Source organism: Bidens hawaiensis, unplaced genomic scaffold (genome assembly GCF_021521415.1).
Source record: "Bidens hawaiensis isolate Kalapana, Puna unplaced genomic scaffold, B.hawaiensis_p1.1 tig00074049_1, whole genome shotgun sequence".
In the NCBI taxonomy this organism is placed as follows: Eukaryota; Viridiplantae; Streptophyta; class Magnoliopsida; order Asterales; family Asteraceae; genus Bidens; species Bidens hawaiensis.
This window is the reverse complement of record NW_027502863.1, coordinates 18,587-44,507: the sequence shown is the minus strand read 5'-3', so window position 1 is coordinate 44,507 and position 25,921 is coordinate 18,587. Positions and strand designations below refer to the sequence as shown.

At 38.7% G+C, this 25,921-nt stretch overlaps 1 protein-coding gene across 1 annotated transcript; it reads left to right on the top strand.

Annotated features, from left to right (window-relative positions):
• The first annotated feature begins 441 nt into the window (after window positions 1–441).
• On the top strand, window positions 442–3,247 carry LOC143606288 (squamosa promoter-binding-like protein 13A). Its single transcript, XM_077082103.1, has 3 exons — window positions 442–853; window positions 1,484–1,614; window positions 2,431–3,247. The coding sequence occupies exons 1-3, from the start codon at window positions 477–479 to the stop codon at window positions 3,030–3,032; spliced, it is 1,110 nt and encodes a 369-aa protein (XP_076938218.1). The 5' UTR covers window positions 442–476; the 3' UTR covers window positions 3,033–3,247.
• Window positions 3,248–25,921: the final 22,674 nt, after the last annotated feature.

The following is a 25,921-nucleotide window of genomic DNA, read 5'->3' as shown; positions in this document are numbered from 1 at the left end:
AAGCAGCCACTCTCTTTCTCTCTCTACTACTACTGTAAGTACCTTCTCTCTCTCTCTAAAATGTTCTTATATTGGAAAGCTAGCTACTTGAAATGTTTGTTATCAACCATCATGTATCAATCTACCTCTACTTCTACTTAGTCTAGTAGTTTTTATTTCCTTTCCACATTGGGTGTATTGTTTTCTCTTTGTAACCCTTATTTTAAGGACTCTGAATGCTTTTTTTCTACTTAAAACCATTTAATTAATATTCATTCTATTCTATTCTGTTCTGTTTTTTTCTTGGTTTCTTTTAGAAATTGACAGTTGAAAAAAAAAACAGTTATTCAAAACCCATGTCATAAGCTCACTAGGGTCTTTGTTTGTTCTTGATTTCAGAACTTCAAAATCAAAAGAAAAAAAATTACCATCTTAATTGATTGAAAAGCCAAGGGTGGGTCAAAAGATTATAAAAGATAAAGTCTTTGAAAGTGATTATGGACTGGAATTTGAAGATACCCTCTTGGGATTTTGCCGAATTCGAACACGGGTCCATGCCAAATATCGATTCGGGTAACAACGGGTCAAGTAGTTTGAACTTTTCTGTGGATTTAAAGCTTGGTCAAGTGATTGATTCAGGTTTAAACCTGAAACCTGCATCATCAAAGATGGCTTTATCTCCTTCGGGTTCCTCGAAGCGGGCCAGGCCCGTTAATAATGTTCAGGGGGCTAATTGTCTTGTGGATGGGTGTAAAGCTGACCTTGGTCAATGCAAAGAGTATCACAGGCGCCATAAGGTTTGTGAAGTTCATTCAAAGACTCCAGAGGTTTCTATCAATGGTCACAAGCAGCGGTTTTGCCAGCAGTGTAGTCGGTATGGCTTTCCATTGTTTCAACTTGTGTGTATATTGTTCTTGGTTTGGTTCTTATGATTCTTGTTTAGGAGTGTTTGGATGCACGTTTTGGAACCGAAAACCGATTTTTATTTGGTGAAATGATGTGTTTTTAATAAGCAATTTGAGAGTGCCAATTTCAAGAATTACAATTTATCCTTAACCTGAATAAGTTGTTTGCAATAAGCTGATTATTTATAAGCATAAGTTGTTCAAATTGAGGTTTTCAATATTGTTACTTTACTCTAATTGTAGTTTCTTCATATTTGATTTTGAAATCAAGATAGTAGTTATTTTGGTAAATCAAGATTGTAAATCTTTAGCATTTTGTTTGGATCACCTGAATGTTTATTTTTTTTAACTTTCATGGTGGAAGTATGTGGTCCAGTGTACTTCAAAAGGTTATGTTCTATAATGTAAATAAATATAAAATAAAAAATTGTCATTGTTAGTGCTTCCACGAACATTTTCTCTTTCTTTCTTGATTTAAACACAATGCTCAATTCATGTTGTTAGTATTTAATTGATTTTAGCATGAAAGTATCTAATTTGACTATTAAAAGTCAACTGTGGAGTCTTTATTGTACTAAAACTTGTAACTTATTTTGTAGATTTCATTCACTAGAAGAATTTGATGAAGGAAAACGAAGCTGCAGAAAACGTCTTGATGGACATAACCGTAGGAGAAGAAAGCCTCAGCCCGATACTGCACGTGCTGCAGGTCTTTTCTCCACTCACCAAGGTTCGTTTCAAAATTTATTTACGGGTGGATCGGGTAATAGGTCATTTTTGTTATGTGTCGAAACGTGTCAGGTCATTTGATCTGTAATCACCTTCTTGTCCTTCTTAAATTACTTTGAAATTAATTAGTGAGTTGTGATTAAAGTAGTTGGTCAGTTGTGGGGGGGGGGGGGGGGGGGGGCGCATCGGTCGGTTTAGACTCCAAACGAGCCAAAACAAAAGTTGACTTTGGTTCTTTCGGTGTTCACAACGGGTTCGGTTTCTTCAGTTTTGCCATTTGTTGGGCTTGAAATCCTTGCGACCAAAAATATGGCACAAGATAATGAAACTAGGCCTGGAAATTTTGGACCAAGTTTTTTTTTAGTTATTGACTAACTGATTATAGACATTTAGGTCTAAAATTTTTTAACTATACCATTTATTAGTTTCTCATAAATTACTTAAAAAAAAATCATAATTCGTATGTTCAATAGTAAAAGTCAGTTTTTTTCGGTTTTCACGGGTTTGATTCGGTTATAAATGTCGGTTCCAATTTTTTTAGTTTTTGGTACTACTTAACCCGCCAGAACTCGAACTGGAAATTTGGATTCTACAAAAAACACAAAACCAAACCGTTGGTTTTGGGTTGGCTATCAGTTACTTCGGTTCGGGGGTCGGTTATTTCATGCACACACCTAGTAGGTTGTATGCATTAAAAAATAGACTTTTGGGCAATTGAGCGACTTTCAACCCTTTTGACTACCAAAGTGACCCGTTATTCATAACGGGCTGATGAAGATAATTTACGTGTATTAACAATCATTTTGGCTTATTTTAGGTACAACAATGTTTCAATTTGCAAGTCCACACGTATACCAAACCACAACTCTCACGAACCCACTATGGACGGGCATGGTCAACTGTGAATCCGAACCCACATACTCAACCCGGGCCCACAGACAAAACGCATATCCAGAATCATCATCTTCGGGCTCCAAAAATGTAACCGGGAAGCAGCAATTCAGCCTTTTTGATAACAACTGTTCGGGTTCACACCTTAGACTAAACCACCAATCGTCACCGCCAAAAGCCTGTCACCAGCAACTTATAAGTTTTGAAGGTAATAATAATAATAATAATAACAGCTATGATAAGCTGTTCTGTGACGGGTACTCGCCACCGGCTCAGGTGGTGCAGCCGGTGGTGCCATCGGACTGTGCTCTCTCTCTTCTGTCATCATCACCATCACAAACATCATGTACAACTTTGAGCCATGTGATGCACCAACCTAACTCATTTACTGCAACACCTAACCCATTGGACCATGGTGCGGGTTATGGTGGTCTGGAGTCGATTATGGATCGTCATCATAGTCGTAATCATCATCATGCATCGCGTGATAGTGGTGCTCCTCAAACACTTCCATTCTACTGGGAATGAGTGTTTATATACTTGAAGTGATAAGTTCTACTCGAGTGAGATCCGATTTGATTAGATTCGATTCGATTGAGTTTAGCTTTTGATTTTGATTTGTAGTTGATGTTTTTATTCATTCTTATGTGTTCATTTCTATGGTATGGTAGGAATTCAACATTTTTATTTTTGTTCTTGGTTGAACTTGAAATTTGTTAAAACCTTGATTTAAATTCTTGATGAGTTTTGTGTCATATGTTTGTGTTAATTCTTTTGATATAGCTTGAATAATCTTAGCATTGAGATCAAACAAAACACTTTAAACATGAATTATAACTCAAAAACCTCTATTACAACTCTCAATTCATAACCCTAGACTTGATTATGTATTTATATTGTTAACTTAGTTATCATGAACTCTAAATAACCCTTTGGTCATTTAGAAACTCATTAAAGACCTTAAACCCACATTAAGCTACAACCAACTAGTTGAAACTACTTGAACTTTACACCCTCTAACTTACATCTTGAACTTTTTTCTCAGGCTAAACATCAATTAAGCCAACACATTTAATTACTTAAAACTCTCTGGAAAAAACATTTATAAGATTCTCAATAGCAACTTGTACATATTGGTTGTCAATTTTAAGTGTCGTATATTTTTATTTTTTTCTTTTATCTATCTCGTATGTTGAGTACATAACATTGCTCTATGTGTATGTTTTATAATATAGAATAAGCAAATACAAGATAGTAAAACAGGCTCAGCTATTATTCTTTGAGAAACAAATGTAAATCTACACTTATTTAGTTAATAACATAATGGAAAGTGAGCAACTGATTTCATAGACATGTTGATAATCTCCTAATGTAGTTTTATAAGCCTACAAAAATCAATAAGAACATGATTAATATGATGACTTTTAGAGGACATATATTATTAATTAGACGAAGTATATGAATATTAATAGATGGTCAAACATGTTTATTTTAATTAGTTAGGTTGTGCTGAACTCTCGACACCAAGTCGAAAAACACGTTATTTACACGTCGGATATCACTTAGGAGCATAATAGTTAATACATCACTTAATTAATTATAAGATACTAGCTTGAGGCCCATGTATTACACAGGTAAGAGGGGGCGGGGCACTGCGTGAGGAGCTCCCATCGTGTGATGGGAGCTCCTCACACCGCCGCCGGTCATTGCTCACGCGTGACGGGGGTTGGTTGCGTGATAGCCATCACGCAAGTGATGGGTGTTTATCGAGATAATTTGACCGTTGGGGAGGGAGCCGTTTGGGGGGGGGGTTAAATAAAAAAAACAATATAAAACCAAAACATAAACCAAATCCAACTCAAAACACTCTCAACCAAATCCAGGGGAGTTGCGAGGGGTGTATGTTAGGGGTGATATCAAACGACCGACCATCTCACTATAAGCGGTTGCGCAAATGATTTATGGTTTTGGCATTCTTATTTTGGTGTTCCCGGCTCAAACAACGACATCACTGTTCTGTACACATCACCATTGTTTCAGAGCGTAACAAATGGTACCGCACCTTTCTGTTCATATTTTGTCAACGGGAGATATTACAGACGTGGCTACTATCTTGTCGATGGTATCTACCCGCAATGGTCTGTTTTTGTGAAAGTCTTTTCGTTTCCTGTCGAGAGCAATGAAAAGGCGTTCAAGAAATTGCAAGAATCGGAAAGAAAAGATGTCGAGAGAGCTTTCGGTGTTTTAAAGGGTAGATGGTGCATAGTTAGTCGACTGGTTCGTGCAATAAAAACCACGATCTCTAGCTACGTGTATGCATGCATCATATTACACAATATGTTAATAAAAGAAGATGGAAATGCAATTTCTCCAGAGTGGGTACCGGATCCTCCTACTCAAGTTCCCGTTCCCGATGATGTCCAATTAGACTTGCGGGATGAAGATATTCATCATCGGTTGAGATGGGATCTAGTTGAGCTTATAGGTTCCTTAGGTTTGGAATTTCCGGATTCAGACGAGAAGTAGACATTTATTGTAACTTTTATTTTTAATTCTAATTTGTAAGTTGAATTATGTTCTAGTAAACTATTTTTTTTATTTTTTAAGTTCTAGTAAAATATTGTTTTAATTTTTTAAGTTGCAAAAAAAAAATATATTCTTATCACACCACACCACACCACCACCCCTACCAAATTCCATCAAAATGTGATGGATTTGGGGTTGGTGATGTGACACAATTTGATTGGGTGAGGTGTGTGAGGAGATTTCCACCACCCCTAAGACTATTCGCTATGGTGAGGGGCTTCGAAGCCCCTCCCCAGTGCCACCTCAGCGCCACATGTGCACTGGGGGCTTCAAAGCCCCACCCCAAAGATGCCCCTGAATGGTGAGGGGGCTTCAAAGCCTCTTAATTTTTTTTTATTTTAATAAACTAACAAATTTATTAAATACAATAATTATCAAATACAAACTAAATTAAAATTAAAAACATATACATAAAAAAATCAACTAATTTTAGTCGTCGGCGTCGCCGTTTTGTTGTTTGTTTCTCCAAATATGTTCAACCAAATCCGCTCGAAGACTGAAATTCGTTTCTTTTTTTCGTGTTCTTAATAAAATAGCAAATCTCTCATCTTCGTTTAGTGTTGTCATTGGATCCGGCGCATCGTCGTACTCGCCTTGACATATTGCTCTACCCGAGTCCTCCAGTATCATATTATGCAAGATAATACAAGTGTACATTACATTTCTTAACTTATCCATGTGCAGAATACGAGCCGGATGTCTAATTATAGACCAACGTTTCTTTAATACCCCGAATGCCCTTTCGATGTCCTTTCTGGCCGACTCGTGTTTTTTCTTGTAATATTTTCGTTTATCATCAGTCGGGCACGTAAAGCTATGAACCAACGTTGCCCAATCCGGATAAATGCCATCGACTAAATAATATCAGTATTCGTAGTTGACACCATTAGTGGAAAATGAGGTGTCGGGTCCAACCCCGTTTATGAGACGGTCGAAAAGAGGAGACACATTTATCACAGCTATATCATTGTTTGCATCGGGCATCCCAAAGAAAGCATGCCATATCCAAAGATCAAATGATGCATCAGCCTCAAGGATAACCGTTGGTCTATCATGATCACCCTGATGATATTGACCTTGCCAAGCAACTGGGCAAGCTTCCCAAGCCCAATGTGTGCAATCAAGACTACCAAGCATCCCAGGAAAATCGTGCCTCTGTTCATGCATCTCGTATATTATTTGTATGTCGGCTAGAGTCGATTTCCTCAATTATTTTTTATGATATAGTTAAGGAATACCTAATATTAAATTTTTAATGTCAGTTTATTAACTTTGCATTTAAAATGAGAGGATTTATAAATACATATTAAAAAATGATAATACTCACATTCGCAGAACATGTGAAGGGCTTAATGAGCCATTTTCTCCGACATTTGTAAATACTCTTCCATGGCGTCGCTCGTGGTCCCGTACGCAAGTTGACGAATTGCCGCCGTGCATTTTTGCAATGGAGAATAACTGGGCCTACCTCTCGCTTCATCCCGTTGTTGGAAAAAATCATAATCGCCTTCTAAATCACCAACAATTTGTAAAAAAAGTTGGCGAGTCATCTGAAAACGCCCGCCGGAATTGTTTCGCATCAAAAGTCGCGTCCGGCGAAAAATAATCTTGCATCAACCTTTCATGAGCACCGACACGATCCCGTTGTCGATGAGGACGTCTTGTTAGCGGTTGTGAACTTTCTCAATGCTCGACTAAGACTCTGGCAGCATCTAAAATAGCACTAAATATTACCTCATCCCCTGAATCGGAGTCTGAAATAGTGTCGGGATCAGGGTAGTAGTCGGGTGTCGAAGACGAATCGGAAGACATTTTTGGGAGAAAATTATAAAAATTGAGATTTTATGGTTTAGTTTGATATTTATATATATATATATATATGTATGTATGTATGTATGTATGTATGTATGTATGTATGTATGTATGTCTGTATGTATGTATGTATGTATGTATGTATGTATGTAAGTATGTATACACACATATATCTCAAACGGTCCAAAAAAATAGCCGTTGGAAAGGGGAGGGTCCCACATAATTCATCTTCTGCGCCGGCCGTTTGAACGATCTCTCCATCGGCGCCCCTGGGCTAACGGCACCCCCACAATGGTGTCCGGAGCCCACCGCGCCCAAAAAAGGGGGCCAACGACGCACCATAGCGTATAGTCTAATTGATGAAAATTTTAAACTTTAATCATTAAGTGAAATATAGTTAATAAAATGATCATATATTTTTATATAGTTACAATTTACATTAAATTTACATAAATTACATAACTAAGATTACAAAAATATGTTCCGAATAAGCAAAATCTTTCTTGTACACTACATTTGTGATTTGTGATTGTATATGTTGGTATACATTGTTTATCACAAATCAAAATCTTTAGTCCATGCATGCTGGTAACTCTTGATAAGGTAACATATAGGTATGCTTATAACTCTTGATATAGCCACGTATAGTTTTCAGTGTGACAAATAACATTCTTCAAGTACATACCAACCCTAGATAACGGATAACATATCCATGAAACTAACAAAAAATATTCATACACGTTAAATATATCATAACTTTTAATCAATTAATATAATGTCATTTGAGATCATATGCTCATATTTATCCCAAAAATATGATTACCAAAAAACCATATTACCTTAACTTTGATGGTATGGTCATCCATATAAACTTAGAATTTGAAATTTATTTTATAATCTTAGAATTTGAAATTGATTGATCATGATAAATTTGGTGTCATTAATATTCTATGTATGACAAATTTTTACTTGATTTTATATTTTACAATAAACAATTGTATAATCAAGCAACATATAAAACCGGAAATTAAAACATAACATAATGATTTTTTTCATTTCATATTAGTGGAAAATGACAAAGACATATTGGCCTTAAAGTCATGTTCAAATAACAATGATTATTCTGAGTTACCAGAATATTAGAAGATTTTAAGTTGCATAAAGTGAATGTAGTGATTCTTATTTATAATAGTTGAAAGTATTAGATAAGGAATGGTTAAATTTTGAATACTAATCATGTGTTATTAGTTAATATTATGAGAATTGTTGGAATATTTTATTAATCGATATATATATATATATATATATATATATATATATATATATATATATATATGAACAACTTATAGGAAAAAAAACAAAGATTTCGGATTTTTATGGAAGCATGGCAAATGACTTTTAACCGGATTAACTATTTTTTTTAAATTAGTGTGAATATATGTTTCCGAAGCATTTTTGTCTGAATTATAAAAGAAAATATTGAAAACTAAATATTGATTTTATTATTGCTAAAACCATTTATACTATACAAAAAAGTCATATAAATAAAGGACATACACTTCATATAGTAAATCGGTATATGGATTATAATTATGATATTCTACTTCAATAATTTAATGTTAAACACCAAGATATATATAATATGTATTCTTCATGTTTGAAATATTTATATAAGATGTTTGGAGAAAATTAATAAAATACACATTTTCCCGAGTTCAAATGCATATGAGAAAATTTTTAAATCCAAATTTGAAACCAATCTTATATAAAATATTATGCACTGTTGCTCAAATCTTAGTTTAAAAATAATTTATAATTTATCAAAAAAAATTCAAATTCTTCAACAATGATGCACATTTATTTTCTTTAATTTGCAATTACATGTGACTTTCAATTTTTTTTTCTAACAAACCTACAACTTCAATTTTAATATTTCCTTATCTTCTTATTTCACCATTAGTGTTAATGAATGAATCAATTAAGATTTACATTTAATAAAAACAAACTTGAATTCATATATTGAAATGTCTTAGGGCTTAAAAGATAAGGACCATATATTGAAATAAGTTGAAACAGCGGTGGGGAGAGCTATGAGAATGACAAGTGGCAAAAATAGGTAGTCTTTTATTAGAATAGATAGATAAAGTAAAATTATAACTATAATTGAAGTTACCATTTTACTAATTTTAAAATATTGTTTTCCGAACTATAGACTTTTATAAACAAACAAGCTATAGAGATAAGGTAGTGAAAAGATCCAAATACCCATAAAGGATCATTCGCGGGTCATTCAGGGCTTCCTCAGAAGTCACCCGCAGAACATTCACATCACCCGCATTACTTAAGTCAGAGGAAGATTAATTAAACACTCCAGAGACTATCCGCGGGTTACTTAAAACTCTCTCAGAGGTCATCCTCAAGACATTCCCATTACACGCGAAGATGACAGAAGAGTGATGTCAGCATATCAGTTGTAACTAACTTATTTCTAGAAGATTTAAGCGAAGATTCTCCCTTGGAAAACACGTTATGTAGAAGCCAATTGGGGGAAGATAGTTGGCAAGGTTGTTATAACCGGGCACATGGCCAGTTGTCTCGTCGTATTATATGCGGACACGTGTCCAATTTACAAAGAGCATCTTCTAGAAGATGACAGCTGTACCAATAATATTTTCTAACCACTGGCTATAAATACCATCTCCATCATCATGAGATATTCATTCACACTTCACATATTACATCAATCACTTAAAGTACTTTGTCTATAAGAACTGTACTTATTCTCACGCCAGAGGGTGATTATGGGAAGACCCCTACTCTTGTCCTTCCTGTAACGAGCTCACGGGGTTCTGTTTTGCAGGTTTCCGTCACCAGACTTGTTGAATTGTTATTCGTACTGCTGAGTTACTTATTGTTTGACCTGTATTATGTGGAACCATTGATTTAGCCTACCCAGGTTTAGCTTTGTGCCTCTTCATTGGCGCCATCCGTGTTTTTGCTAGAAATTTACTGTTGTCGGTTGTTTTTGTGGTATGAGTCTGTCTCAGCAAGGTCTGATGGAAACTCCGGTGGTAACAAAGCGACTTGCCGGACTTGTGGCACCTACGGATCCAACTCCTGGTGATCTGGGACTTGTGACAATGGAGACTCATAGGATTCATTAGAATCCAGATCTGGCAATTCTCCTTCGACGTGATCTCATCGTCAAGTCCTTAGATCTGAGAAATTCCAGTCTCCAGAAGAATGGTTACAGTTGCAACAAGAAAAAATTATCTCTGAGTACGAACGTATGCTGCTGGAGGAAAGGGTCCGTTCAAGGACTCTAACTTATGAAGATGCTCCGTCGAGATCTCCATATACTCCTTCAACAGTACTTCGGAGTCAGATGCGGGAGAATGTTAGGACCGAGGTGTATTCTGAGGAAGAAGTTGGAGAACGAAGTTGTGACTTGTGATAGAGGTCGTCTGGTTATGCATGAATCTTCCCGCATAATTGAGTAAGATCAGAGTAATGCTTTGAGGAGTCAATGAGATCCTACATACCGTCATAATGAGGCTAGTTACTTTATCGATGACAGTCAGATTTATGGAAGGGAAGAGACTAGTCGCCCGCGTGCGATGGTCAGGCATACTGAGTACTGTAGCGATGCGGAAGAAGATTTTACAAAGCCTTATCGTCCCGCGGTATTTGCGGGTGAAGTCAAAATTTGTTTCGTTCATTGCTACAGCTCCATTCCCTGTTAATGTAAAAATTCCTACCAACTTGGGAAAGTATAATGGTATGACGGATCCGGGTGATCATTTGCTCAAACGCAAAAACACCTAAAACAGGGCACCCTTCACAAGCCGGAGACACACCACCCACCCACCAAAAACCACCCGATTACAATAAAATAAATTTACACCAGTTTGGTCAATCAACCGATTACCTTTTAGATCTATGGTTGTACCAGTACCAAAGAAAGCTGAGTGCTTTGATTTCTCTAATAATTTATTCAATGTTACCCTCTTTCCTTGTAAAGATTTTTTCATTTCTCGTTTTCCATATGCTCCAGCAAACTATGACCACAAGACCTTGAAACACTTCCTTTTTCCCTCAACCCCACTTGATTGTATACCTCCAAACTGTCTGTTATCAAGAACCTGAAAATCGGCTGAACTTTACACCAACAGTGATCTCACACGATCATGAACAGCCTTTAAAAACATGATCTTCTGTTTTCGTCCTTGAGTCACAAAAAGGGCAGGTCCGAGTAGGACCCTGATTTTAAATAATGATAATGATATATGACCACAACAATTGTGATTATAACTAAAATAAAATACATAATAGCATGTAAAAATCTTTCATTTGATAGAAAAACTTTAATTGTTGGATAGTTTTTAGAAATTTTTTTAAAGAGAATAAACTACTTTAAATAATATTTATAAAACAGGCGCAACTTTTGTTAAACACAATTACTTAAATGTCATTTCTTTAATTGTTTTTTATTTGATATTTTATTCATATTTCTTTTATGTCATTTACCACTACTTTATAAGCACCTTTATATAGAGTTGGTTATACCAAACATAATAAAATGTAAAACACAAACTCACTAGGCTTTTAAGCCTAACAAGCCAAATTCTAACATAATGTTTAGCGATTATAAGTTGTAGGTGTCGGCAAAAGATACCTTTAAAAAATATAATACTTCGGTTGAATTTTTTTGTAAAACAAAGTGGATGGTGAAATACGGTACCAGAATCAAGAACACGAAAGAGAAAATCTTATTAAGTGATTGAACTGAACAGAATACAAGAAGATAAACAAAACAAAATTAGTTATCTAATCTGACCTAATCCCTCTTTTATACGGGACAAATAAACGATAAAACTAACTAGTTACAACTTGGTCCCTAATATTTGGAATTATATCAGAATAGCCCTTTGACCTCTAACAATCTCCCCTCTAATTCCAAATTTACCCTTTATGCTCTGCAACTCCAATCATAAGCCTCATTTCTGCAAATTTCAACTTTGGAAGTGCTTTTGTCAATATGTCTGCTAGCTGCATATCTCCTCTAACAAATTCAACTATAATTTTACCATCTTCAATACATTCTCTAATAAAATGGTACCTAGTGTTGATATGTTTAGATCTTCCATGAAAAACAGGGTTTTTCATCAATGCAATTGCAAACTTATTATCAACAAACAAGACCACTGCTTCTTGTCTTTTACCTGTTATTTCTTCAATTAACCCTTGCAACCACAAAGCTTGACAAGCCGCTGATGCTGCAGCCATGAACTCGGCCTCACATGATGATAAAGCAACAGTTTGTTGCTTTTGTGAACTCCAAGAAATTAATGAACCATTATAGTAAAATACATTCCCTGAAGTACTCTTTCCATCATCATTGTCAGTCAAATGATTATTGTCACTATACCCAATAAGACCTCCTTCTTGTGTTCTTTTGTACATAACACCATAATGAAGAGTACCTTTTATGTATCTAACCAAATGCTTAACAGCCTTTAAATGATCTTCTTTAGGACATTGTATAAACCTGCTAAGATATCCTACTGCAAAGCTCAAATCTGGTCAGGTATTTGTCAAATACCTCAACGAACCCACAATTTTTCTATAAGAGGTTGGATCAACATCTTCACCTCCTTCAGTCTTGTATAACTTTAAGCCATGTTCCATTGGAGTCTTTGTTTCATTACTATCTTCCAAACCAGCCAACTTTACAATCTTTGATGCATATGCAGATTGTTTAACCAAAATTCCTTCTTTCTTTTGAGCCACTTCTATACCCAAATAGTAACACAACAGACCAAGATCTGTCATTTCAAACTTGTTTTTCATTTGCTGTTTAAAACTTTCAACATCTTGCAAACTACTTCCGGTTACTAGTAAATCATCTACATACACTCCAACTATTAAGAGTGAATTACCTTTAGACTTAACATACACTGCTTGCTCATGTTGACACCTTTTGAATCCAAATTCTTTCAATACAGCATCAAGTTTGATGTTCCATGCTCTAGGTGCTTGTCTCAAGCCAGACAAAGCCTTCGACAGTTTAAACACCTTATGCTCCAACCCTTTCCTTTCATATCCTTCTGGTTGTTTAACATAGACCCTTTCCTTTAACTCCCCATGTAGAAAGGCTGCTTTCACATCCATGTGATAAACATCCCAACCCATTTTAGCTGACATAGACAATATCAGTCTAATTGTTTCAATCCTTGCTACGGGAGCAAAAGCTTCTTTAAAATCTATCCCCAACTGTTGCACGTACCTTTTAGCAACCAATCTGGCCTTGTACTTAGTAACCCTTCCAAAAGCATCCTTCTTAATCTTATATACCATTTTAATACTATTGGATTACACTCCAATGGCGGTTCAACTAAGACCTAAGTCTTATTTTTTTTATAGCATGAATCTCCTCATCCATTGCATTTCTCCAAACCTTCTCTTTAACAGCTTCTTGATAAGAGAATGGTTCTCCTTCTTGAGCAATAAGCAACTCTATAAAGTTGATCTCTTCTTGTCTTCCCACACCATATTTCACACTACCATCCAAGACAAAATCATTAAGCCTATTTGGTGGAGTAGAAGTTCGAGTAGACCTTCTTAGTGCAAACTGCTCAGAATCGTTTGTTACAACCTGATTTTGACTTTGACTGTTCGAAGACTCACCTTCCTCAAACTCTGTGACTGGACTTGTTTCATTATCAACATTTTCCATGTCTTCTTCTTGCATAAAATCATCATGTACATGAAACTCTACCCAACCACTATCATCATTACTAAACTCTTTCAAATAGTCTGACCAGTCCCAACTTCTCTTTTCTTCAAAATGAACATCTCTACTCACAACAATCCTTTTCTTGACAGGATCATACATTCTATAGGCTTTAGATCCCTCTTCAACCCCTAAGTATACCATAGGTGCACTTTTGTCATCCAACTTCTTCATACCAGGTTGTATCAGTTTCACACGACCCACACAACCAAAAATTCTTAAGTGTTGCAAATTCGGCTTTCTACCCTTCAAAGCCTCGTAAGGAGTACATCCTTTTAAACTCTTAGTGATCAATCTGTTTTGGAGATAAACAGAATGCCTTACACTTTCTACCCAAAATTCTTGTGGAATTTTCATTGCCTTAAGAATACTTCTGGTCATATTCAAAATGGACCTATTTCTCCTCTCTACGGCTCCATTTTGTTGAGGAGAGTATGGTGCTGTGAGCAGCCTTGTGATACCTTCTTTCTCACAAAACCGACCAAACTCATATGAGATAAACTCCCCCCCCCCCTCTATCAGACCTTACAACCTTGATACTAAAGTCATACTCACTTTCAACCTTCAACTTAAACCTCTTAAAGGTTTCAAATGCCTGGTCCTTACTTTTCAACATATAACACCACATGAACTTGGTACAATCATCTACTAAAAGCATAAAATACCTATTTCCAGCCTGAGTTGTTGGAGTGATTGGACCACACAATTCCATTGATACCAGCTTCAAAGGCAACTCAGCCTTGTATGTGGATTTAACAGGGAATGGTTGCCTAGTTTGCTTTCCAACCAAAGAAGCTTCACAAATCTGTGTTGGGTGACTGATCACAGGGACTCCTTTTACCAAATTCTTGCTAGTCATCTCTCTCAATGACTCAAAACTCACATGTCCTAGGCGCCCATGCCATAACCAATGTGAATTATCAAGATTTGCATGAAAGCACATTGGTGTACCAATCCTCTTATTTATCTTATACAACCTGTTTGGTGATCTTTGGACTTTCATAAGAAGTTTCCCATTTCTCTCATACAACCACAAGAACTCATCTTTCATCCTTATTTCACATCCACTCTCAGTTGCCTGCCCAAGGCTCAAGATATTATTCTTCAATTGAGGAATATAGTACACATCTGTAAGAACTCTTTGCTCATTGTTTTTCCCTTCCAACACAATTGACCCCCTGCCCTCAATCTCAACACAAGATCCATCCCCAAACTTCACATTCCCAACAATGTTTCTATCAAGATTAGTAAAGATAGACCCATTACCTATCATATGGTTTGAAGCTCCATTATCAGATACCATAACAATTCATCACATGAATCTGATGAAAACTTTGTAGGGACAACTTTACTTTCATTCAAGAAAACCATCTTCTTCTTTATTAGTGTTTGTGATTGCACCATTAACAATGCAGGATCTTGTTCTTGACCGTCTTGTGTTGTGGTTAAGTTTGCTTCTTGACCTTTTACTTTTATGCCAGTGCAATCACTAGCATAATGCCCTAATTCGTCACATTTAAAACACTTAGTCTTGGATTTATCAACTCTCTTTCGACTACCCATATTACCTTTTGACTTACCACCATCCCCTTTCTTTTTCTTTGAGTTAAACTTTGAATTCTTGTTACTTTTTACCCAATTCTTGTTCTTAGACTCAGAATCTTTATTCCTTTCTTGCCATTCTGAGTGAGTAAGCAGTACCTGATCACCTTTAGGTGCTGCCATAGATTGCCTCTTCTTCAAATTATTCTTTCCTCAAAAGTCTTCAACCTTCCAATCGCTTCTTGAAATAACATCGTTTCAAGATCAATAAACTGCTCAATTGAGGCCACAATCTGAATGTATTTCTCAGGAACAGCATCAAGCAATTTGCGAACCAGTAACTTCTCTTGGAATGGTTCACCTAAATCACTTGCCTTAGATGAAATTGATGTGATCTTCAAAGCAAAGTCATCTATACTGTCATTCTCATACATCTTTAGGGCTTCAAATTCATTCTTGAGTGTGGCTAGTCTCGCTATCTTGATTCTATCTGCACCGACGTATCTTGTCTTGATTGCAGCCCAAATCTCCCTTGCCGTAGTGAGATTTGCAACCTGAAGAACCATCTCTTCAGGCATCGCTTGAAACAAGTATGCTAAGGCCGCATTATTCTTCTTAACATCGATGTTTGCTGGAGCCGGATCAGTTGGTTCAATTACTTCCCAGAGACCGTGCAGGTTAAAGATTGCCTTCAATCTTACCGCCCATATTGTGTAATTCGTCGGAGTGAGAAGCGGACATTGAAGCGGTATTGACATGAAGTTTTCACGAAGAGGTGGTTGTGGTGTTCCCATCTTTGATCTTCAAGTGTATGATTGACGGAAGCGATTATCCATATTCAAACTGATGAATCGATTGAGCGAATTTAACCGCTCTGATACCAATTGAAATACGGTACCAGAATCAAGAACACGAAAGAGAAAATCTTATTAAGTGATTGAACTGAACTGAATACAAGAAGATGAACAAAATAAAATTACTTATCTAATCTGACCTAATCCCTCTATTATACAGGACAAATAAACGATAAAACTAACTAGTTACAACTTGGTCCCTAATATTTGGAATTATATCAGAATAGCCCTTTGACCTCTAACAGATGGAACTAGATTAATTAATATTATTGTTAATTCTAAATGCTTCCGGTGATTGATGGGAAGTGAGAAGTTAGATGTCGGCAAAAACATGAGTTAATATTTTTTTGTTAAATTTTGTAAAACATATTTTCAAATTGCTAATACTTATCCTTAGGAGGCAAGTCGTCTAAGACCAAGCGTAATGACACGTTGTGCATTGCGTTATAGGCTATAACGCCGGGGGCACCCCCCCCCCCCCCCGAACGTTTTGGCTATTTTTTTGAACGTTGTAAATAAAACGCTAGGAAATGGCACACATATAAAAAATAGCCGTTGTACATGACCGTTGGAGATGAATAAAAAAACAATATTTCCCATATATAAACCATTTCATCCCCAATCAAAACTCATCAAACTTATAAAAATTCTCTTTCAACTCTATAATTTCTCACACAAAATTCACTATATAAATGGATCCTCCATCTATATATAAACAGTTTTTCGGGCCCGACCAACAAGCCGATGACGCGGCGGAGGAACAGGCGGTTACGAGTGTGATTACGCTCGCGAAAACTTATATGAGTTTCGTTACGAGTGCGATTAGCTCTCCACCACCCCCCGTTTCAAAAAGAGCATATATCGAACGAGATCGTAGCGAAGCCAACAACCGGTTGATGGCGGATTACTTCTGCGACTCGCCGAGATACAAGAACCCGAAGACCTTTAGGCGTCGTTTTCGGATGTCTAAAAATTTATTTATGCGCATCACCAACGATTTGGAGCGTGAGTTTGATTACTTTAAGTAAAACCCTGACGGTCAAGGGACGCTAGGATTCACGGCTATTCATAAGGTTACATCAGCCGTACGCGTGCTCGACTACGGAAACACGGCCGACATCAACGACGATTATTTAAAGATGGCCGACAAAACAACTCGGGACACTTTGGAGTATTTTTGTTACGGTATGTTTTTTTTAAATAGTTTTATAACTTGTTTACTTTAATCATTTATTTTATAAAAGTTTTGTAAAATATAGGAATATTGAAACTATATGGACCGCATTATCTGAGAGAGCCCAACTGTAACGATCTACAACGTCTTTACGAGGCACATACAAGGGTGCATAGTTTCCCCGGCATGATAGGGAGTGTAGATTGCATGCATTGGGAATGAGCTAATTGTCCAACTGCATGGCGAGGTCAATTCACACGAAGTGACCAAAAGGGACCAACGGTCAACCTTCAAGCGATCGCTTCATACGACCTTTGGATTTGGTTGCCATTCTTTAGTGTTCCAGGTTTCAACAATGACATAACCGTCTTATAGCAGTCTCCTATGATGGAGAGTTACATATCTGGGACCGTTTCCATCGCTTCGTTTTGGGCTAACGATAACTTCTACCATCATGGGTACTATCTGGGTGACGGAATATATCCAGAGTACGCGAAAATTGTTAAAACATTCAGAGACCCGATGGATGAAAAAAGACAATATTTTAAGAAAGTGCAAGAGTCTGTGAGAAAGGATATCGAGAGATGTTTTGGTGTTCTTCAACAACGATGGCATTATGTTAAAAATCCTTGTCGTATATGGTCTTTAGAAAGAATGAAATGTGTTATGTATGCGTGTATCATAATGCATAACATGATCATCGAGGACGAGGGAAGAGCAATATGTCCAACTTTCATACCGGACCTGGATCCACCACAGACTCCGGCAAGTATGGAGCAAAGACTCCAAAACTCGGATTCCGTGCGATCAAGAGAGATACATAACGCACTAAAGGAGGATTTGGTCCAACATCTTTGGATGTATCGGCCTTTGCCTCGTGAAAACGAGGGAAACAATGAAGACGATGATGAAGACGACGACGACGATGGCGAAGACGATGAAGACGAAGAGGACGACGGCGACGAGGACGAAGAAGACGACGACGACGAAGAGGGCGAAGACGACGAGGACGACAACGACGATGAATAGTTTTTTTTTAATTTTCATGTAACATTTATTTAATAAAATATTTTTGTTATTTGATTATTCTTATTAAGAATTAAAAAAAAAAACAAAAAGTGTGAAAGTGACTGGACGCCACGTGGCGCATAATGCCTGGGGGTGGAGAATTATGACTACAGCCTGTTTTTGTAAAAAAACCATAACTCTGACTGGGCGCCACGTGGCGCATAATGCCTGGGAGTGGAGAGTTATGACTACTCATGGTCTAAGCATACCACATTTTGCTTTTAATACAATAAAAACACGCCCAACGTCTATTCTCGCCAACTTTTGTACCCTCCTAAAGTTTTTTGTCCTTGTCTAGGTTGGATATGGGAACACTTTAAGGAACATATACCGAGGGTATGGATCTCATTGGAAATGCAATAGACACGATGATATTATGGCCCGTTCACATGAATCGCACACTTAGACGCGGTTCTAAGAAACTCGGTAGTAATAATTGTACATTGTTCGACAACATTTATGTTGTTTGAAAATGGTAGACAAAAGAACGCATGCCAAAACCACAAATCATTTGAAGCCACCGCTTCAACAAGATCATTGGGTATTGGTGATCACCTTGCATATATTGGTCGTGCAGGCTTGTCGAACCCATCCTCCAAACCCAATGTGTGCAGTAGATGCTACCAAGTATCCCTGGAAGTTGATGTTTTTCTTCATATGCGTTGTACAAAAGTGCAATGTTGTGGCTAGTCGATCTACACAAGAACTTATCACCATATAAAATAAATATGGCATTACAAAAATACTCAAGGCATTCACGTGAAGTCTTTTTAGGCCATACTTATATAGTCATCGAATTCGTTAAGAGGATTACACGTTGCAAGTTGTTTAACTGTCAATGTGCATTTTTATAAGGTCGTGAAACTCTTTTGCACCTATCGTCTAGCCCCTCCTAAAACCATTCAAATCTTGCTTCTACATCTCCAACAATTTAAAAAAAATAACCGCTTCAACATATGAAATCTCACGCTAAACGTAGCTACATCGTATTTTGGGGTATTAACAAAGTAATCATCAATTATAAAGTCTAGAGCTTGTTGACATTCATATGACACATTTTTTTGTTGTTGTGTCATATTAGGCTTGCGCGACCATATCCACAATAAATTGGAGAGTATTGTTTCGCCCTCCTCAAATTCAAGCTCATCCGATGACTTGGGTGGAATAAATACATTAATATCCGTTTTGTAGAGAAGAATAGTGATTAATATGAGAAGTCACAGTATCTTTGGGTTCAGAGAAAAGTGGATATGGATATATTTATGAGGTTTTCAAATATTTATATATATTCTTTTCTTTGTAAAGTCAAACGGTCTAATGACTGTTGGGAACAAACATTTTCTCTCTCTCTCTTCTATTGCCATCACCAACCAGCAAATCCTAGCCAATCCCTGTTGGTGCATTTTGTGACCGTCGCTATGCAATTCTGATCAGCAGAGACGAAGTGACGAAGTTAGAACAACTTCGCCTTAGGCGAAGTTATAACAACTTCGCCATAGGCGAAGTTAAGAACAACTTCACCTTAGGCGAAGTTATAACAACTTCGCCATAGGCGAAGTTAAGAACAACTTCGCCTACTGGCCCAAGCCCAAGCCTGCGAAGTTGTTTTGTCTATATATATATGTGTCTTGTTTAGGTTTGGGTATCCAGAAAGTCAGAGTATTGTGTGTTCAGTTCAAGTAGCTAGAGAGAAACAGAGAGAGGGAGTCGTGTGGGACGACCCGAGGTAGAGCTCACCTCGGGTCGGCCGTCATTTGTTTTCGTGTTTGGTATGTAATGTGTTTTGGTTATTATATAAAAGATATGCCGATGTGTTTATCCCGTTCGTGTGTTTGTTCGTGTGTTTGTTTGAGTGTAATCGTGTTCTTCGTCTTCTACACCATAAACGAGTCTAGGAGGATTCCGCACTCCTAGACATCGTGCGGATCTCGTATCGATCAGCGACGCCCCGGGGGGACTTACAAGTGGTATCAGAGCCTTAGGCTCTTATGCTATGGTTCGAGATCTGCGTTTTGGTGTTTCTGGCACGTTTCTGATGCGTTTTTGGCCGAACAGCCGCCGCAGGCGAAGTTATTGGGGTTCAAGCGAAGTTTTCGCTTAAATTTTAGGGTTTATGCGAAGTTATGGACAGGCGAAGTTATAGTCAGGCGAAGTTGACTTTTAGGCGAAGTTGACTTTAGGCGAAGTTGACTTTTAGGCGAAGTTGACTTTCAGGCGAAGTTAAAAAAAAAGTTGTTTTTTGGTCAAACCTTTCATATTCTATATAAGGAGACTTTTTGGTCAAACCTTTCATATTCTAAAAATATAGGCGAACTTATAAGAAACCTTAACCATCGGCGAAGTTATATCTCGAATCAAATTCTTGTTGTTAATCTCTGTGTTTAATCCGTGTTAAAGGTGTGTAGGGTTGATATTACGTTTAATTCAGTTCGATCATGTTAATCCGAGGCCGCTTTAGTCTGATTCGAGACCCTGTTCTAGCAAACCCTTTATCACCCGCTTTTCAAACTTATTTTCACGTGGTCGTAATCATCTTGATCGTCGAGATCTCCATAAAATCATGTGTTTTAGAGTGCACAATCATCAAATTATCCAAATGACATCTCGTTTGGCCGTCTAACCCTTTGTCGCTTCAGTTCAGGCGAAGTTACAGTTTAGGCGAAGTTATCCTTAACTTCGCCTAAGGCTTAACTTCGCCTGTTACTTTAAAGTTTAATTAATCTTAGGCGAAGTTGTCTAAGGGGAGAAGTTATGACTAGGCGAAGTTATCCTTAACTTCGCCTTAGACTTAACTTCGCCTGTTGCCTTATTTATTATTTAAATGTTAACCTGTTGTCAAGCGAAGTTATCATATAGGCGAAGTTATGCTCAACTTCGCCCTATGTCTAACTTCGCTTGCACACTAATGTTTATCTTAACTTCACTCATGGTAATAAGCGAAGTTACGATCTGCCTCGACGTTTCTCTAACTTAGACCGTTTGTGTTGCAGATATGGCAGCTGTAGCAGGAGCAGGAGGTGCTGGTGGTGACGAATGAGGAGATAACAATCGTCAGTTTTTCCCGGGGCATAATATGTACATTACTTTGGACCCGGATGCGAGCGGTGTTGATGACTTTCGCGAGATCATCACATTTCTTCTCCGCTCGCGTATCTTCCATGCTATTACTACAACACTGCCCATCTCTTTACCAAACATAGAAGATTTCTGGCAGACAGTTGAATATGATTGCAGAGTAGAGCCCCCAGTTATGCGTGCAACGGTTAACAATCAGGAAGTGCAGTTCTCGTCAGAACAGATACGGGTTGCTTTGCAGTTTGGGGATGAAACAAGAGATGATCCTACAGACTTCGTGGCTCCATTCAGAGATGGTGCCTTTTTAAGAATGGGCTATTCTGGTCCATTGGGGGATACTCAGAGACGCAAGGGGTTTTTATTAGACCAATGGCGCTTTCTCATGCACGTGATGATCGTGTGTATGTCGGGTAGAAAGGCTGGTACGGATGGAATGGGTGCGACCATGCAGTCGCCAATGACTGCACTGACTTACAACAAGCGTTATAGCTTCAGTCAGATGGTATTCTATGAGATAGACCGTCAAAGACGAGCGGTGACATGTGAGAGATTATTGATGTACCCAAGATTCCTTCAAATGATCTTGAATCACGTGGCTCCCACGTTACCTCAGCGCCGTCCGATTCGATATGTGGAGAGTGTCAGCAAGAGGATCTTTGCCCAGTGTAGATCGTCAAGTGCCAGAAGTAAACCAGAGCTCCGTCCTCGACATACTCCGTTATTTGGGTACTTGATCAACCCGGAGTATGTTGCAGCTCGTGGGGACGAGTTTCGGGATCCGGCACCGCAACAGGCAGGTGTACCTCAACCACCACCTGTTGTGGCACCGGAGGAACACGTCGACCTTGAAGCTGCTTTTGGCGGCCAAGGATTTTTCGATATGGAACGTGTTGATCCAGAGGAAGAGGTACATGTCTCGTCTGCACAGGTTACGAGTGTGGATGTGTCGATGGTAGCTACGATTGTAGCAGTGTCTGAAAGAACTGATTCTGACTCCTCAAACGATGATGTGGCTGAAGCAAGACAGATTTTGATTACTCAAGAAAGAATTCATGGGAAGAGAAAGAGAGACACAAATGATAGTGAATCAGATTTTGAGGAGGATCTGCATCGGTTGGTTCGCCGGGCGAGAAGGGCGAGAACGGGTGAAGGATCGGGAGCTGGTGAGAGCTCGAGGGTGGTTCGTTTTTCTCCATCCGCACTGTCTGGTATGACTATGGTCCCTACATCATTGACAGTTACAGGGCCGATCACCTCGGGTGTTCCCGTGTTGACTACCTCATCCTCCTTTGGCATTCCACCCACTACATTTCAACTCTCGGTTCCAGAGATTGTGTCCTTGCTCCCTCCAACTCTTACTCCATCGGAGGTCGTTGCAAGGTTTGTTGAGTCGACGGTTGTTGCCACCGCGGGATTATCTGTTACGATACCACATGCGGTTATGTTTCCACATGTTTCTGATGTGCCGGTTACCTTGGGAATCCCTCCTCCGTACGCTCAAGACATTTCACATATGAGGTTTGATTTCGATGCAACCCTATCCGACTCGGAAAGAATAGCAGCTCTTGAAAGGGTCGTGGCAGAACAGTCAAGAGTAAATCTGATCCAGACTCACGCTATTCAGCGCCTCGTTGCAGAGAATCAAATTCAGTCGTCCCTCCTGATTGAGCATGGTAAAATTTTTGATGCCTTGAAACAGTTCTTGGCATCTCAGTAGGAGACGAGCTGTAAGGGTGACGAGCTGAGGTCGAAGAAGAGAAACGATCGAGACGATGATCCCAATGCATCGAAAGATGCAGGTGGAGAGTTGCCAAGAACTGAACAAGATCTTGGGACTTCCACAACTCAGGGGGAGTCAACTGGTGCAACTGGCGGATCGGGGGTGATGACGTGGTGGTAGTGGATGCTGAGGAGGTGTTAGATGATGATGTTATAGGTGATGATGATGTGTTATCGTTGGAAGAGATCGAGAAGATAGGGGCTGAGATCGTGATTGACAATGAAGTTGAAGAAGGAGAGATTGTGGAGGATAACATTGAGCATGAAATTCCCGAAGTTGAAAAGTCAGATATGGGTCAAGATATGGGAAACGATGAGACTGATTGGGAAGAGCAGCCGAGATGGAAAGAAGGCTACGCTCATTGGTTCGTAAAGACTAAGAAACCGGCGGTCCCTACTATGTTCAAAAAAAGTTACAACATCAAAGGGTATGCTGAATCGAAAAAGGGGATTATTTGTTGGTTATATGATGAGCAGTTGAGGCTCTTTATGATTAAACGTTATGATGGGGTTCAGTATTTCAAGAGGTTGTTGAAGTCGTTGAATACTTTGCCTGAGTGTGAGGTGAGGGACTTAGCCAAGTTGGGGTTGATTAACAAGAGTGATGACAACATGGCTAGGATTATTGGGAAGATAGTCTGGAAAGAAAGCATAAAGGAGAAAAAGTTCGAGCTGTTGAAACCGCAGAAAGGAAAGCTAGTTGAAGATAAAGACAGAGGCATGAGAGCTGATGGCAAGCCTTGGATGATAATGAAGTATAAGCCGATCCGGTGTCTAAAAGAAGTGCCGATGAAACAAATGCCCAATGTAGGTTCCCTGGACGGATCACGCGAGATATCCCGATATGCACAGGTGCGGAATCCCTGTGTAGATCGTTACGGACGTAGAATATAATCACACAAACACACGTACACACGATACGAACAAAACTCACGTTATATTGATAACCCGAACCGTTTACTTACAGACTCACGTCAATAGACTCACGTAAACTGAACTCGATCAACCAAAGCACTAACTGACCAACTGATTAACCGTAAACAGTAAACTACTTAAATACACGACAACTTCGCCTCAGGCGAAGTTGTCTATAACTTCGCTCGTTGAACAAGTTCGCCTAGGCAAACTTGTCAACAACTTCGCTTGGTTAACAAGTTCGCCTAAGCGAACTTGTCAACAACTTCGCTTCTAAACAAACAATTACATAAACAATATTACAGACTCGATTACAGACTTTAGACATATGAACTACTGACATCTATGCACCAACAGACTCCCCCTTGGCAGTAGCTTCATATCTTGATCTTTCAGCTCTTGTCTCGTAATCCTGTATCTTCATGCGTGCACTCCTTCTCTCACACACACCGTGACTACTCGCTGATATTTCCTTGCTTCATCCTTCCAAGCAGGAATGTAGAATATCTTCTTTTCGTTCAACGCTTGCAAATCAGCTTTCGATAAGTTAACAAGATGCATCGGGTCATACACCCTCAGCACTTCTTGTTCATCTTCGTCTTCCATCACGGCTTCAGCAGTCTGGCAATCAACGTACCACCATTTCAGATTCTTCAACACATCTTGAGGCATATTCTTCATTGGAACCTCCTTGATGCATCGGATCGGCTTGTACTTCATCACCATCCATGGCTTGCCATCTGCTCTCAATCCCCTCTCTGTATCCTCCACGAGCTTTCCCTTCTGTGGCTTTAATAGTTCAAACTTCTTTTCTTTTACGCCTTCTTTCCACACAATCTTCTCAATCATTCTTGCCATATTGTTGTCACTTCTGTTTATCAGGCCCAACCTGCCCAAATCTTTCACCTCGCATTCCGGCAACGTATTGAGAGATCTCAACATTCTCTTGAAGTATTGAATGCCATCATAACGCTTCACCACAAACAACTTGATCTGTTCGTCATAAATCCAACAGATGATTCCCTTCTTCGACTCAGCATAGCCTTTGATGTTATAACTTTTCTTGAACATGGCAGGAACAGCAGGCTTCTTGGTCTTGATAAACCAATGAGCACAGCCTTCCTTCCACCTAGGCTGCTCCTCCCACTCAGTCTCATCCATCTCAACACTCACATCGGCTTTCTCAACCTCAGGGATCTCGTGTTCAACGTTTTCTTCTACTATCTCCCCCTCTTCTATTCCATCTTCAATCTCAATCTGCTCACCGATCTTCTCAATCATATCACTCGGTAGCACATCTTCATCAAACAGAACATCGTCACTGAACATGTCATCGTCCAGCACTTTCAGTGCATCTATCACATCATCTTCAACTAACACCACATCATCACCAGAACCACCAGCCACGTCAGTAGACTCCCCCTCAGCTGTGGAAGTACCAAGAGCTTCAGAAGTTCTTGGCAGCTCACCACCTGCATCTTTCGATGCATTGGGATCATCGTCACGGTCATTCCTCTTCTTTGTCCTGAGCTCGTCGCCCTTACAGCTCATCTCCCCCTGAGATGCCAAGAACTCCTTTAAGGCATCAATGATTTTCCCGTGCTCAACCAGGAGGGATGCCTGTAGTTGATTTGCTTCCACTAGGCTTTGAATAGTCTTCGACTGTTCTGCCACGATCTTCTCTAGTGAAGCTATCCTTTCTGTGTCTGACATTGGCGAAGGCGAGACTCCAGAAGCAGGCGTAACCGCAGGTGGTATCATACCTGATAACCCTGCAGCTGTGACGACCGTTGACTCCACAAAACGAGCAGCTACCACC

Bases quoted from the DNA above. Each gene is read 5' to 3' on its own strand.
- LOC143606288 (XM_077082103.1), top strand. From the start codon at position 477: ATGGACTGGAATTTGAAGATACCCTCTTGGGATTTTGCCGAATTCGAA. The intron at 854-1,483 runs GTATGGCTTTCC...CTTATTTTGTAG, and splicing joins TTTTGCCAGCAGTGTAGTCG to ATTTCATTCACTAGAAGAAT. The intron at 1,615-2,430 runs GTTCGTTTCAAA...GGCTTATTTTAG, and splicing joins TCTTTTCTCCACTCACCAAG to GTACAACAATGTTTCAATTT.